Source organism: Python bivittatus, unplaced genomic scaffold (assembly GCF_059951505.1).
Source record: "Python bivittatus isolate LINGU-HERP-01145 unplaced genomic scaffold, Pbiv_v1 ctg000060_np1212, whole genome shotgun sequence".
Lineage (NCBI taxonomy): Eukaryota > Metazoa > Chordata > Lepidosauria > Squamata > Pythonidae > Python > Python bivittatus.
Window position 1 is genome coordinate 11,604,823 of NW_028277044.1, and position 15,971 is coordinate 11,620,793.

Consider the following 15,971-nt stretch of genomic DNA (forward strand, 5'->3'; position numbering starts at 1 on the left):
AGTTAGACTCCCTCTGCCACCACATCATTACTGTAAACAAGGCTGCTGAAATCATCCCATTTAATAATTTTATTTATTTATTTATTTATTTAAATTTATATGGCTGTCCATCTCCCATAAGCAATTCTAGGCAGTTAACTGAGTAAGAACATCAATATAATAATAAAAAACCAACATACAATGAAAATAAAAAGAATGGCAACTGAGAATAACCATCAGCAATAACAGTAACTTTCAGGCTCACCTAACCTTCCGACCCCCATGCCTGGGAGAACAGCCAGGTCTTAAGGGCTCCCAAAACACCAGCAGAGTCAGACCCAACCTAATCTCAGGGGGAATGGTATTCCAAAGGACAGGTGTAGTGACAGAAAAGGCATGCTTCCTTGATCCCACTAGATGACACTTCTTGACAGAGCCTAGAGCATGCCTCTCCTGCCAGATATGATGGGATAAGAACAGCAACTGGAGAAAGACAGTTCTTCATATATCCTGGACCTATGCTATGAAGGGCTTTGTAGGTGACAACCATCGTCTTGAATCGTACCCAGAAGGCTACTGGGAGCCAGTGCAGCTTGCAAAGCTAATGTAAATATAATACAGGGGTACTGCAGCACACCTATAATTGCTTGTGTCAACTGCAGCTTCCAGACGTTCTTCAAGGATGGTTTCATATACAGCACACTGCAGTAATCCAACTGGGAGGTAATCAAGGGATGAGCGACTGTGCAAAGTGCACCCTGATCCTACAAGGAGCACAACTGGCATACAAACCAAAGTTGTGCAAAAGCTCTCCTGACCACAGCTGCCACCTGCTCCTCCAACAGGAGCTGCAATCCAGAAGGACCTCCAAACTACACACTGGATCTGCCTGGGGTAGTGCAACCCATCCAGACATAAAGATGGAAAACCACTGGATCTAGGGTGCCTTAAACTCCAAAGCCATTGTGTCTTGGTAGGGTTGAACTGGAGTGTGTTCTTTACCATCCAGACTCCCACAGCCTCCAGACACTGGGACAAGGCCTCCATGGCAACACTTGGCCAGCCTGGGGTAGAGATGTACATTTGATTATCATCAGCATATTGATAATTCACTCTGTTCTGTTGAATGGCCTCAACCAGTGGCTTCATGTACATGTTAAATAAGAGTGGGGAGAGCTCTGAGCCCTGATGCACCCTGCAAAGAAGTGGGCATGGGGTCAACTTCTTCCTCCTATCAACACTGACTGGAACTGACCATGGAGAAAGGAGAACAAGTACAAGACTGTGCCCCCAACTTCCAACCTCTGGAGCTGGGGCAGAAGGATCAGCGGTACTGAAAGCTGAGAGGTAAAGAGCAAGCATGGACACATTATCGCCATCCCGTTCCCACTAGAAGTCATCCACGAGATAATCAATGCTGTTCTTTTCTCATTTTCTCATTAGAATGATAAAAAGTTGGGGAATGGTGTACAAAAAGAAGTGCTGGTTAACTAATAAACCATCTATTTTACTAGATCTGTCAAAACAACAGTACTAAATGCACAATAAACATCTGAGAGTGCTTTGATCTCTTGATCTAATAATCACAATTTTTTTATGTTAAAAGTGTTTCATCAATTGACTGGGACACCTGTGTCTATGAAAGAATATATTAAAACTGCTTTACCCAAACAAATGTAGCGGTAAGAACTCAAGATTAGTTCATTAGATTTTTCCTTTTCAAAAATATATAAGGATAATTTAGGACAAAGTTGTATTTATTAAACAACAATCTGAATCATTAAAATGAAATCAGCAATCCTACCTAGGAGATACAGAAACATTATTTTGTCCAAGTATTAATGGTGCAAATTATTCCCATTTTTTTTTCAAAAAGAAAAAAGAAAGCTTTAAAAACCCCAACATTCAAATGTACAACCAAATTAGATGAGACAATAAACACATGGTTAGACCTGGAGTGTTAAGGCCTTCTATAATGTTTGTACCACAAAGGTAAGTGAAATAATTATCCAACTTATACAGTTGGAGGGAAGTAGAGGTTAAGAAGGAACACATTTCTGTAGTTTTCAGAAATTCATGGAATACAAACAGGTTGAGAAAAAGCATTTGTATCCACTTGTGATGAGATACAAATGTACAGGAAATTTAAATTAATGAAATTTTTGTATTTGATAGACATGCAGACTGATTTATATAGGCAGAACAATGATATTTAACACAACACATGAAGATAAAATTTAGACCAAATATTGTATAACTTGAAAAAAAATGAACTTGAGGAAATTATTATTTCATGTCTACATATGTATTTTCTTCTTACCTCTCTATTAAATCACACAAGTAATTGAATGTATGAACAGCTTCCTCTTTGTCTTCATGAAGAGGAAGCCATGATAACCAGTGAGGCAGTACTTCTTCAACATTTATACAGTCAGGCTTGAACTTCATGATTTTTCCAACTGCTGAAATGCAGTTTTCTGTTGCGTTGATATTTTCTTTGGTTTTGGCATCTGCTGATTGAATAACTTGCACCAGTAATGGAAGTGCCTCTGATAATGTAAAATTTGCAAAAATATCTTAAGTCATAATACTTTAGTATCAACATTCAAATATGACTTTTTAAAGCACACTGACAACTTGGGCGTGGAAGAAAATACTGAAGAATAAACTGCTCTTTTCCAGCCAGAATATGGCATCCAATCATGATACTGTACAGCATGATTAAAAGATACTCACAATAATCTTCAAGCAAAGTGAAAAAGTACTTTGTTAATCATAAATGGTGACAAGTATGAGATAACATGTATCACTGGACTCTGACACCTACTGCTGGATCATGATTAAATTCCAGCTCAGTCTTGGAATGTCAGCAGAGGGACATTTGGTTAGTCACTCTTAGTTTTATTTTAGAAGGTTGTTACAAACATAAAAGAAAGAAAGACCATAAATAACCCTAATCTCAAAGCATTTTTGAGGAAAGACAAATAAGATATAGTTCTAGCAGAAAAAAAGGTTCAACAAAATCTGTGGGCAAAGTTACAAACAGTAATTTTTAGTTGACAATCTGTCAAATTTTGCTTTGCTGTCGATGAGTCATGTGGTGAAAGTCAACAGCTAGAGTTCTCAGGGGCACAGATTTTCCTTTATCCTCTTCCTAACTACCAGTTCCTCAGCCTATTATCTTTCCTATGTGATCAGCTTATCTCTTTTTAGTAAAGAAAGCAAGCTGCAGTTCTGGCAAGCATTCTCTTAATTATCACATTTGGTAAACTGAGGCAACTGAGAGATAAAGCTCATGTGCTAATAAGTAGGATGATAGAATTAAAATGGAAAATGTTCAAGTCCTACTACAGGTAATCCTCGGGTTACAATGGCAATTGAGACTGGAATTGTCATCACTAAGCTATGCAGTTATAAAGCGCGATGTCATGCGACTGTGTTGCTTAGCAATGGCAATTCTTGTAGTCCCTGTTTTCATTGTTAAACAAGGACCACGTGGGTTGTTTAAGTGAGGACCTCACGTGACTATGACTTCGGACTTCCTGCCAGCTTCCCCACTGACTTTGCTTATGGGAAGCCAGCAGGGAACATTGGAAAGCACGATCACATGACCACAGTCCAGTGCGATGGCCAGAACTCCAAGGACCTGTTGTTAAGTCTCTCTCATTCAGTACCATCGCAAGTTTGTACAGTCACTGAACAAGTGGTCGTAACCTGGGGACCATCTGTATATGAATTTCATTTTTTCCATTCAGTAGTGCTCATCACTGATTGAATCACTGACATTCCAGCAAGCAAGTTTGATATTAGAAATATCCTCCACAGCTGTTACACAGTGCCAGGGAAGGGCACACAACCTTTAAAGTGTTAGAGACAGATTCTATGTTCATGTATCTACGCCTATGAAACACTTTTTCTAGACATCGAATCTGAAACATGAAGCATTATACCATTCTACAAGTTACTCTGTATGCTGAAAGATAACAAAACACCACTTTTTAGAAATACATTAGTCAGTAATACTTATATTTAGATCATACTGAGAAATATCTTTACACATACCTGTGCAGAAAGGCCGATAGTTGTCCCCACCAAACTGTGCCATGACTCCAATACCATATGCAGCTGCTTGCCTAACTTCTGGACTGTTATCGCACACAGACTGTAGCAGAGGTCTCAAGAAGTATTCTGCGTATTTGAATGAGGATGGACTGCAGTGTTCTATGACATCATCAAAAATGCACAAACCCCACTGCCTGTCAGGCCATGGCCTATGTGGACACTATTAAGAAAAATGTCCAAGTAAAAAAAATAAATATCCAGCTTTTTGTTTATTAAAGTGTAACTCTTGCCATCCTACCTCATCTACATGTAGAGTAAGCTGCATGAATTTTTTATAATTTTTAATATTCTTGGGATCAGGTAGAGCGTAGCCATTTTTAACAGTTACTCACCTATACATATTCTGAATATGCATGAACTTTTCCATAGTGGTTTATGCAAAAATATGACAATTTATTACTAAGATCTGAAAAACCACATTACAATAAACATGTTAAAACACATTTACAAAACAAAACAAAACAAAACAAAACAAAACAAAACAAAACACCCTGACTTCTTCATCCCTTCTAGTATCATTCTACAGGTTACTTAGAATGAATGAACGTATTCCTCCAAAGCCATTATGGGAAATCATTTTGGGCCAAAGGAGATACTAGGGATGCATAAAACCTACTGTTCTAGAAAAGGACAGTTCAAGAGTTTTTCAGAATGTTCCATTTCTCCATGTTGATCTAGTTAGTTTGGGTGTGGTCCAGGTGTTTCCCCCAAGTTAGTCTTCTGAACCAGAAGTTCACACTATTCTGGAAATATTTTGTCCAGAACACCATGAAATGCTTCCATTTCAAAAGATTACATACACTATATTCCCACTGTACTTTTTCTTTCAGGTTAGGCAATATTATGTAAAGCACAGAAAAAGAGTGAGAACCGGACAAAATAAATAAAGGCACAAAATAAGAAAAAGAAATATAAATCTGGTTCACCAATAGTACTCATTAACCCTTTCCATACATTTCTGTCCTTACAAATAATTCCTTCCTTTCAACATGTCCATATATTGCTTCTGTTATTTACATTTGTCACCTCTCTCTTTCTGAGGATTTCATCAACTCCATCTTAGCCTTCCCATTCCCATATCCCCTGCTGGCACAAAGCTATACTGAACTTTCAACATTTTAATCACTGTTACCTTTCATACTCTTTCAATCAAAATTTTGAGGAACATTTAAACTAATTCCTTTGTAGTTTCTTCATTTGTTATTTTTTCCCTTGTAAAAGAGAAAAATGACAGCATTCTAACAATGAGGGATGAATGCAGTTTTCACACACATATTTTCAAAGTCACACAGCCATGCCATAAATAATCTCTAGTCCAACAAAATCTGCCCCTATACCATTTTTCAACATTCTCACAGCATTTATGACTTTCTTTCTATCATTCTTTCTTGGACTCTAACATTTATAGCAATCAGTCTTCAACATATAACTATCATTCTCATACAAATCTTTAAAATATTCCTAGTAGCATTCCCTCACTTCAGTTTCATCTCAAATAATTTCATTAATGTTATTTTAAATTCCATTCACTCTACTGAGGACTCTCTAACCTTCTTTATCTACTTCAAAAATAATGTTTTATTTCCATCAAAATTGTTCTGCATTTTCTGATTCTTCTTAACTTTTCCTTGCTTTCTCTGATTATATATTCTTTGCTACTTTTTCCTCCATGTACATGTTATACAATATCTTCTTTTATCCTATTTTTTGAAGCAATCATTTTCTTACATGCATCCACAGCTTCTTTCACTTTATAATTTTCCCAAGCATCCTTTTTCATAATTCCTCTTAGCATAACTCCACACACTTGTTTAGCACCATGTAACATCTACTTTCCATCCATTCATTCAGGAGATTAATCTACCATCTAATACTTTTTCATACAAAACTGTCAGATCACTCTTGAAAAGATCTGATCCAGAGAAGAAATGGAACATTCTGAAGTTGTCTGGGATACTGTCCTCCTGGCATGGTAGGTTTTGCACACATCTAAGCCCCACTTCGGATTGATGGCATCAGTACAAGATAAAAATGAATGGGCAAACCAATATAAATGAATAAGTAAACAGTTCAGTATCACTCCCATGCACTCTTTTTCTTCTCTTATTGGTCTTAAAGTGGCACCACTGCTGAAATCAGGCTACTTACAATTAAGTTGACAATTTGTGGCAACAGCTGTTCAAACCACGGTAACACGTTTGCTTTGTAGCTACTGAATATTGAGTGCAAAATATCTGAAACTTTAGTCAAAATGTAGACATCACTGTCATGCTGATAAAGGAAAAAAAAGTGGAATTTGATCAGTACAAAATAATTTTAACTCTCTTAAATGTTATACATCTCACAAACTGAGTTTAAAGTAATTTCTGCGTTTCTTAAGAAAAAGAACTGACAAATGGGCCAGATGGAATATTTCAGGCTTAAAATGTTGCTTTTACATGAGTGCTTATCTTTTTTGTTTTGATAAGCAGTATGCTATCTTATGACATTTATTTATTTGTTCCCATATTGCACATCTCATAAGCAAATAAAACAAATTGAAAATTGAAAGTTTTATGTGATAATCTATTCAGGCTCTGGTTTACTGATCCCATATTAGGCAGAATTCATAAGCCTAAACTATAGTTCGATCTTAGATTATAAATTCTGGCTTTTTTTGGAAACAAATAAAAATGGTTTTTTTTGGAAACCAAAAACCAATTGGAAACCAACTGAAAGCCTCTCATGAAATCCACACTTAGCCTTGGTGTGGATTTCATGAGAACCTTTCAATTTCTAATTTGTTTTATCTGCTCATGTGAAAGGAGAAGTGAACTATCTAAAAGCACCAGTAATGGCAGATAATCTAGCAATTCTGCCTTATCATTATTGGTTTACATGGTCAATTAATCCTACTTAAGAAATAATCTCATACTTAAGAGGTACAGGTAGTCCTCAATTTATGATCCCAATTGGGACCAGAATTTCCATTGCTAAGCGATGCAGTTGTAAAGTGAGACATCATGTGATGGCTTGCTTTACATCTGCATTCCCCTTGCTGTTGTTAAGCACATTTCACCGGTTGTTAGCCATGGACCTGCCCCAATCCAAGCTGTTCTGTGCTTGGTCTCTCCCAGCCCTGAGCCTCAGTAAGGTAAGGGACTGCCTCCACCTCCCCCACCTGCTATTTCTCCCCTATCTCTGCCCTTTTGACCGCCCTGCACCTTGCCTTGCGGGGTGGCAAGCAGCCCCAGAACTGCGCCCCAGCCCAGTCCCCCTTGCCACCCTGCACTCATGCCTTGTCAGCAGTGGGAGCAAGAAAATGGCAAGGTGAGCTGGGGTGGCAGAGTGCAGGACAACAGGGGTCTCAGAGTGCATGGGGGCAAGGGTGACTGTGGCTGGGACTGGGCTGGGCTGGCCGCAGCTTCTCAGGACATGGCAAACAGCCCCAGAGCTGCACAGTTCTTGGGCTGGTTGCCACCCCATGGTAGGGTGCAGGGTGGCCAAAAGGGCAGAGATGGGGGGAGACAGGCAGGTGGGGGGAGTTGAAGTGCCCCTGTGGTCCTAAGTGTGGGTGGCTGCCAAGTGCCTGAGTTTTGATCATGTCACTGTGGAGGCTCTGCAACTGCCATAACTTTGAAGACTGGTTGTAAGTCACTTTTTTCAGCACTGTTGTAGTTTTGAACAGTTGCTGAATGAATGGTCGTAAGTTGAGGACTACCTGTACTGCTTCTTATATGCAACCACATCTTTGCTACAGCAATCCTAGCCAGCTTATAACTGGTTTCTCCTTGCAACTATCTATCTTTTGCTTTTATTTCCTGAAGTTCAGCTTCAGATGTTTGGTTTCCAATCTTCTTAGCAAGGATTCCAAGTCCATATGGATCCCAAAAGCTTAACCCTAATGTTCACTTGGATCATCCTACCCAAATAGTGTTTGTACCATAAATCAAGAGCAGATAATCTTCTAACGTAGTTGGGAAGTGAGGAATTAGAGCAAATCAAACATCCTTTAAAAGACAAGTAATATTCTTGAATTAAATAGGACCTGACATTCTATCATTGCTGACATAGTTATACAAACACTTGACAAGTCACTGAGGTCAATTAAGCTACTTTCTGAGCAATTACTACTTGAAAACAAACCAACCCTTAAAAATAGAGAAATTTATTGCTTCTGGGAACATACCACTCTTTCAGAAAACCTAGCATGTGAATTTTTCCACTGAAGCTAATATTGTTATTAATTCTGTATAAATTTCATTCCATTAAATCCATTCCCAAATTATAGCTTAAAATCTAATGAAGAACTATAGACAGAGAACAGCACAAGCTCACAACATGTACAGCCAAAAACTGTACCATTAGTATACCTTTCCTCTGACAACTCCCTGGTTCATGGAAAACATAGATCCCAAAAGTGCTTTTTGGAAGAAACCGGAATGGACAAAAATAAGGCAAATATTATGAACAAGAGTGCTGATATTGTAGAGAGCATTCTTCTTATAAACATTAGTTCATCTATTCTGAACAGACAGTTCTATAGCAAGAAAAAAACAGAACTGCCTGTCTTGATAGCTTTTCAGAGGAAGCTGCTGACCGTTTTCGAGACCTGTAACTTATATGTGGAAAGAAGTGGCAAATATTTTATAGCTTTCATAATGAATGCCAACTCACTTATTATTTATTTGATTTATACAGCCACCCACCTTGCAATCGCAACTGTAGGTGGCGAACACAAGATGTATTCAAACAGAAGTATAAATAACAAAATGACAGTAACACAAATTATTGTAGAGATCTTATAAAACTTTATCCTGCAATAGTTATATAATGGTGTATGCCTTAAAAGAGCCCTCTTCAGGATACTGATACTTTAACTATTCCTAACATTTAGTTATGTACCACTTTGGATTTGTTAATTTCTTTAGTTCAGGTCAAAGATAGCACATATCTTTCCAAAATAACCTGCCAATATATTGCCAATCTATCTTAATGCTAGAAATTAGGTTTTACTAAGTAAGATGGATAATCCCAATCATATGATTGGGTGATTTTCAGAAGTTCTACACTTTCAGAACCGCATTCAGAAAGAAACATGCAAATGCCAGGAAAGAAAGGAAAACCCTCCTCTTAAATAATACAGCACAGCCAAGCATTGAGCTTCCCCATGCCCAGGGACAAGGCATTCACCAGTATTCACTTATATATAAACTTTTGCATTAAAGTTTTCAGAGCCATCTTGTAACAAAATTAATTAAATGTTGCCACACAAGATATTGTTTACCCATAACTGGTCATCTGTGCATTCATACTTGTAAGTTTTGGTCCTGCACAGTCTTTATCAAGACCTTTCATAGCTAAGGAGATTTTTGGTTAGAAAGTCATCCCACTGGATGAGGCTTGCCTCCCACTTTCCCTTCAGTTCTTAGTAATGAGTACAGCAGTCAGAACAATGCAATGACCCAACAGGGTAGACATATGCAAAAGAGTAGATGGGTTGTGTGAATGCAGAGATTGGCATTTGAAGAATCAAGTATAGCTAAGCAATCTTGTTTTCTTACAATGTGGTCTCTTTGCATTAAGCTTACCCTATGGCAGTGGAGCAGGTGCTCCTTCATGCTGATGACCATGATAAAAGAGCCTGGTCAAATAATACAACAGCATCTCACAAATGTTACTGATCAAGACTATGCAAAGTTCTGGAATTGAAACCTTCAAAGCTGTATATATCAACAATGCCTGAACTGATTTTGGTAATGGTTGACTAGTGAGTGACCATCACCTCTATGCCTTCATAACATAAAAATAACAACTCAGATTGTTATCTTTGTATAATAGGTGATGAAAGTAATGGTTGCTTAAAACCAATTCAGAGTCCTTTCTTCTTCTGAAACATAATCCTTTGCATCCTACTTGCTTAGTGATTTATTTAGAAAATTCATATAGTTGCTCACCTTAAATAACTCTGAGAGACTAACAATATAAGCCAATGTAAAACAAAAAATACAATTTAAAACATAGTAAATACAAAAGCCAAGGCATCTCACATATAACTCACACCCCCAACAAATATAGTGGTCCACTAACAATCTGACCCCAATGCCTGAGGGAAAAGCCAGGTTTTTAATAGCCTTCTGGAAAGCCAACAGGGTTGGGGCCATCTTGAACTGTGGGAGGAGACTATTCTATAGGGCTGGTCCTAGGACAGAAAAGGCAGATCTCCTGGGTCCTACAACATGGCACCATTTCACTGAGGGGACCCAGAGCATGCCACTCTAGCGGCTCTGGTGGGATGGACAGAAACGACTGGAGATAGATAGTCTTAGAAGTAACCTGGTCCTGTCCTACGAAGGGCTGTAAAGGTGATAACCAACACTATGAACTGCACCCGGAAGCCAACTGGAAGTCAGCGAAGCTCACATAGCAATGGTGTTACATGAGCAAACTTGGTGTACCCAATGCCATGCATGCCACTACATTCTGGATCAGTTGAAGCTGCAGAATGCTTTCCAAGGCCAATCCCATATAGAGTGCATTGCAATATTCCAGACAGGAAGTGACTCCGGCATGAGTGACTGAACAGAGTCTCCTAATCCAGGAATGGGTGCAACTGGCACACAAGATACATTTGTCAATGGCCTTCCTACCCATGGCTGCTGCCTGCTTCTGGAGCAGGAGTTATGAGTCCAGGAAGATCCCCCAGACTGTGCACCAGCTCTGCCTGGGGGAGTGCTATCCCATCCAATTATAGATGGAAAAGTTTCAGAACTAAGGGAGATACTCAGTTTTGCTATGGTTGAGTTGCAATCTGTTCACCCCCATCTAGACTGTCACTGCTTCCAGGCACCGGGTAAGCACCTCTACAGCATTATTTGTACAGCCCAGGATAGAGATATCAGACTAGGTCTGTACAAATAATCTATTACCATGGTCACTTGTAGAATTGTTACTATGGTAGTCACTGGCATGGCAGTCATTGGTAACACCAAGGAAACTGGAATCACTGATAACATGAATGAAAGCTGTGCACTACTTCTCACTGTTCAGCCTTGGTGATCTCAAAACTAACTACAAGGGTTTAAACCACTGCTGCCAGTAAGGGTATAGTGACTTATGGAAAATCTTAAAAATATATTGAAGTGCTTGGGCCTTCATATGGAAGGAGACATCTGTGTAATGGTAGATATGCCAATCTTATTTTCCCTCCAGTTATCCCATGATGGATATTGAGAGCATAACAGGGTATAAAAGAAATAGTAGCAATTTCTTCTGTTCTACTTCTGTTCTGACTGTAGCTTGGTAGAAGGTGGAGAGTTAAATTGTTTGTATTCCTGTTGCCAAAAGGCCTGTGTGGTTATTGGGTTAACTGGTCCGTGGGATGCAGAAGTCAAGGACAGAAAGGGCTCTCAAACTACTCATTGTCATTCCCATTGGTTACCCCAACATAATGCTTGAGAATGAGAAATTCCTCATTGCCTGCTTCCTATTCATCATCCTATTATAAATTTGTTTGGAATTTGGAAAATAAGATCTCTTCAACTAGTAAAGTGCTATTTGGATTATCTATACTTTTATTAGAAGTTAGAGCAGCACAGTGGTGATAGTGGAGATCGCACCAAAATTTTTCTATCAACATTTTTTTCATTGATTTGCCCAAGTAGGGCCCTATATGCTGTATATTTCACGTACTGCTGCTCTGCACACAAATTATTTTTCTCATGTGAATATGGCAGCCACACTAACTCTGCATAAGCTAAAGCAAGGGTGAATAATCTGTGACATTCCAGATACTATTGAAATGGCATCTCCCACTATATTGGACCGTATGACATTCCCTAGAGGAAAGTATAATTTTTCCTAACAAATGAAATTTTAGGTTTCACATGACTCAGTTCCTCAGGACTGGGCCTCTAAGAACAACGGGAATAATAATGAAGCCTGTAAAAAGTGATTTAAGATTCATTTCAACAGAATGATTAGGCTGTGGAAGTGACTCTATTTGCTTTGCTGAAGCAAAGCAACCACCCAATTCACTTTGATGAAGTGATTCAGGTGGCTTCCAGGAGCTTTGTGTCAATGCTTGCTGAAGACTCTTCTCAGCTTTCTCCCACAATGCTGACAGAAATGCTTCCAAGCCAAGCAGCTCTGGAATGGCCCCCCGAGTTCACTGAAGGTACTCAGCCAAGAGGGCTTCTTCAGTGCACACTGCAGGCAATCTTGTAGCATTTTCTGAAGCTGCCCAGGCTAAAGCATTCTGGAGACTGCTAAAGGAAAAGTGCTCTTGAAAGACCTTTTACTATTGTGCCATTTGCCTTCTTCCATTATGACATGTCTTTGCACACCCCCGCACTCTCTCCATGATGCACCAGCTGGCCAGAGGCTGGGATAATTAAGTGACATGGAAGGACCTTTTCTCGTCTGCTGGACTCTGTCAATCACTTCTCAGGAGAAGGTGACTGGTGCAAAACACTTGCCAAAGAAACTCTTCTACTGTAGTGTGAGCTTGGCTATTCAGAAGCAGAATAAAATGAAACAACATGTTTCCTTTGCTTCACTGTGAGAAATGAGGGAACCACACTTCTGAACAAAGAAGCTTCAATGGGTTGCTGTATCTGAAGCTTTGCTGAAGTGAAGAATCTATCTGAAGCTTGACTGAGTTAATAAGAGCATTCAATATGTGGAAAAAAGTGATGATAAATTCATCTACTTTGGAGCTTGAGATGAACATTTTGAATTACATCTGAGAGAATCCGGACAATCTTTTCCTTTTTTGCTGAACAGCTGACACTACTGACATATGCACTGGTTTCAACAGCATGAAGGAATTTTCGCAGAAACACAATACATGAGCAAAGCATTAGAAAGTTGTGTAACTTTTTCAAACCAACATATTTTCAAGTATATAATATGAAATTATATATTTCAACAATTATATTTTCAACATGAACAAATAATAAGAGCCTTACTTCATCTTGCAAGGACTCCTCAACTTGTTCATCATAGTCTTCATCTTGCCTTTTCACTAATTAAAAAGTAAATTGTTAATGTATTAGCATAGCTGTTTTTCATAAATATTCAGGCTCGCTGTAAGAAAGGTGAACAAAAGGAGCAGAGGGGAATTATTTGGTAGACCTAAGGAATAGGGGAGTTTCTGTAAAAAAAAAAAAAGTTGGAGAGACAGTTTTGGACAAGTTAGATATTGTTTGGCAGCTATCCTGGGTAAATCTACAAGCGGTAGGTTCAGATTTGTAGGACCTCCTCAACTTTTGAAACTAGTTTGGTTCAAGGATAGACAGGGAAGATAATATATAGGTATAAAATCAGGAAATAGAAATGTCCAAAAAGTTATTTTGAGTACTAAAACTGAAATATGCTCCCCCAAACTTAATAACCTACTCATAAATTTTCTTCATTACATTATTATAACAGAAGGGTGCCAGGGAAAGAAATTTTTAAAAGTGTATCAGAATACCTTGATGTTCTACTGAAAGTCACAAAGCTATGGGTTAATTAATAATCACTTTCTGCTTAGCTCTAGTGTAAGCAAGGAGGAACGGTATCTTGCATTTATTCCTATTTTTTTTGTGAAGTGTTGAGATAAATTAGGACTGAGAATTTCAAAATGTGTTCAGAACTTCTGAATTGTCCACAGACTGGTATTTTAATCTTGGGTGTGATCTATCATATTGTTTTGAGTATTTGGTATTTTAAGTTCCCTGTTTCTTGTAGAGAAACACTGGAATTCGATAGGATAAATATCTATTTAAGTTTTAGAACTCTTGCCCTGAGATTTGTATTTATCTGATATCAAACAATTTTAATCTATTTACCTTGTCTTAGTTCTTGATTCTTAAAGTGCTCTTCTAATTTTCCTTTCAATATTCCTCCAAGTTCTTCAAAATGTTCATTGTTTAGGCAGCCATCTCCCATTACTTCAATACACTAAAGAAATAACATTCACCGTTAATTTGAAAACATATTTAACAGTGACTATTTCCACAACTGTAATTTCCTGCATCTCACATAACTACAGTAAGTACTATAAAAAGTCAGTTTGATCTTGCAAGATTGAGCTATTTTTTTGTATACCACACAGAGAACTTCTATTACTGGGTGGTAAAAAATTAAATAATCAAAAAGAAAGTAGCTTCCCTCATATGTGAACCATGTTTTCAGTAATAGAAGAACACAGGCTCTGATTAAGTAAGGAATTATTTGCCCCTTTTCAAATGAATACACATAGAACTACTGATCACATCGTCTGGAGTAGAATTATATGCACAGATCTAGTACTTTCCACTGATAAATACTGTCCTGTCTACATGTAAAAATCCCAAGATGAAGACTATATTCAAGAACTGGAAGATCAGGAAACAACAGTTACTTCATGTTTTCTTCCTCCCTTTCTTTACATGTAAGGGGACAAAATTAGAAATCTGCCTTTTTGTTAAGTGGCATTCAGATTCAACAGCAAACAGAAGTTCTAATGGAGTGAGGTGTGGGAGAGGAAAAATTTGGACACATTGCTTATTTATAACCATGGCTCTTCAAGAGGCAATCTATGCATTCATATATATATTTTTGGAATGTTCTATATCTGAGATTTTTGGTAGGAACCTGCCTCTGTCTTTACAGCTATGGATGAATATATACCTCCTGTGCATCCTGCTCAAAACTGTCATAACTGCCTAACTGCATTGCAGTGGGGAAAAACGCCTCTAGCAGGGATGGAATGTGAATTATATGAAAGTACAGATAATTTCATATAACCCCTGATTTCTTTGCATATCATTCATATAATTGCCAGATTGGTGTAGTGGTTATGGTGCTGGCCTAGAAATCAGGGGACTGTAAGTTCTAGGCCTCCCTTAGGCATGAAAGTCAGTTGGGTGACTTTAGGCCAGTTGTTTTCTCTCAGCCCAACTCACCTCATAGTGTGGTTGTTGTGGGGAAAACAGGAGGAAGAGGTATTAGGTATGTTTGGCGCCTTGAGTTGACCGATAGATATAGATAGATAGATAGATAGATAGATAGATAGATAGATAGATAGATAGATAGATATAGAGGGACAAAAATATAACAATAATAATAATAATGGACAACTGATAGGGATATAATAGATGGTTAGAACAGGACTGCACATACTACTGACAATCAAATACAGCATCTGCCCAGGCATATATTGTTGTTGTTGTTGTTGTTTAGTCGTTAAGTCATGTCCGACTCTTCGTGACCCCATGAATCATATTGCGCCAGGCCTTCCTGTCCTTCACTGCCTCCCTGAGTTTGCTCAGTTTCATGCTCATTGCTTCAGTGATGCTATCTAACCATCTCATCCTCTGCCGTCCTCTTCTCCTTTTGCCTTCAATCTTTCCCAGCATCAGGGTCTTTTCCAAAGAGTCCTCTCTTCGCATTAGGTGACCAAAGTATCTGAGCTTGAGCTTCATTATCGATCCTTCCAATGAGCAATCAGGGTTGATTTCCTTTAAGATTGACTGGTTTGACCTCCTAGCAGTCCAGGGGACTCTCAAGAGTCTTCTCCAGCACCACAGTTCAAAGGCATCAATTCTTCGGCGCTCCGCCTTCTTTATGGTCCAGCGCTCACAGCCATACATTACGACTGGAAAAACCATAGCTTTGACTATGCGGATCTTTGTCGGCAAGGTGACGTCTCTGCTTTTTAATATGCTATCTAGGCTTGCCATAGCTTTCCTCCCAAGGAGCAAGCGTCTTTTAATTTCATGGCTGCAGTCTCCGTCTGCGGTGATCTTGGAGCCCAAATAAATGAAGTCTGTTACTGCTTCCATTTCTACCCCTTCTATTTGCCAGGAATTGATGGGTCCAGATGCCATGATCTTAGTTTTTTTAATGTTGAGTTTCAAGCCAGC

The 15,971-nt window shown here is 38.6% G+C and overlaps 1 protein-coding gene across 1 annotated transcript in view; it reads right to left on the reverse strand.

The window, feature by feature from the left end:
* The window catches only part of IPO5 (importin 5), a 40,690-nt gene that overhangs the window by 3,050 nt on the left and 21,669 nt on the right, over positions 1 to 15,971 (reverse strand). Inside the window, exons 20-24 of the mRNA XM_007421298.4 lie at positions 13,914 to 14,025; positions 13,050 to 13,105; positions 6,250 to 6,372; positions 4,042 to 4,261; positions 2,300 to 2,528 (exon numbers count right to left, since the gene is read on the reverse strand). Coding sequence (XP_007421360.1) covers positions 2,300 to 2,528; positions 4,042 to 4,261; positions 6,250 to 6,372; positions 13,050 to 13,105; positions 13,914 to 14,025 — 740 coding nt within the window. The remainder of the gene's footprint in view (positions 1 to 2,299; positions 2,529 to 4,041; positions 4,262 to 6,249; positions 6,373 to 13,049; positions 13,106 to 13,913; positions 14,026 to 15,971) is intronic.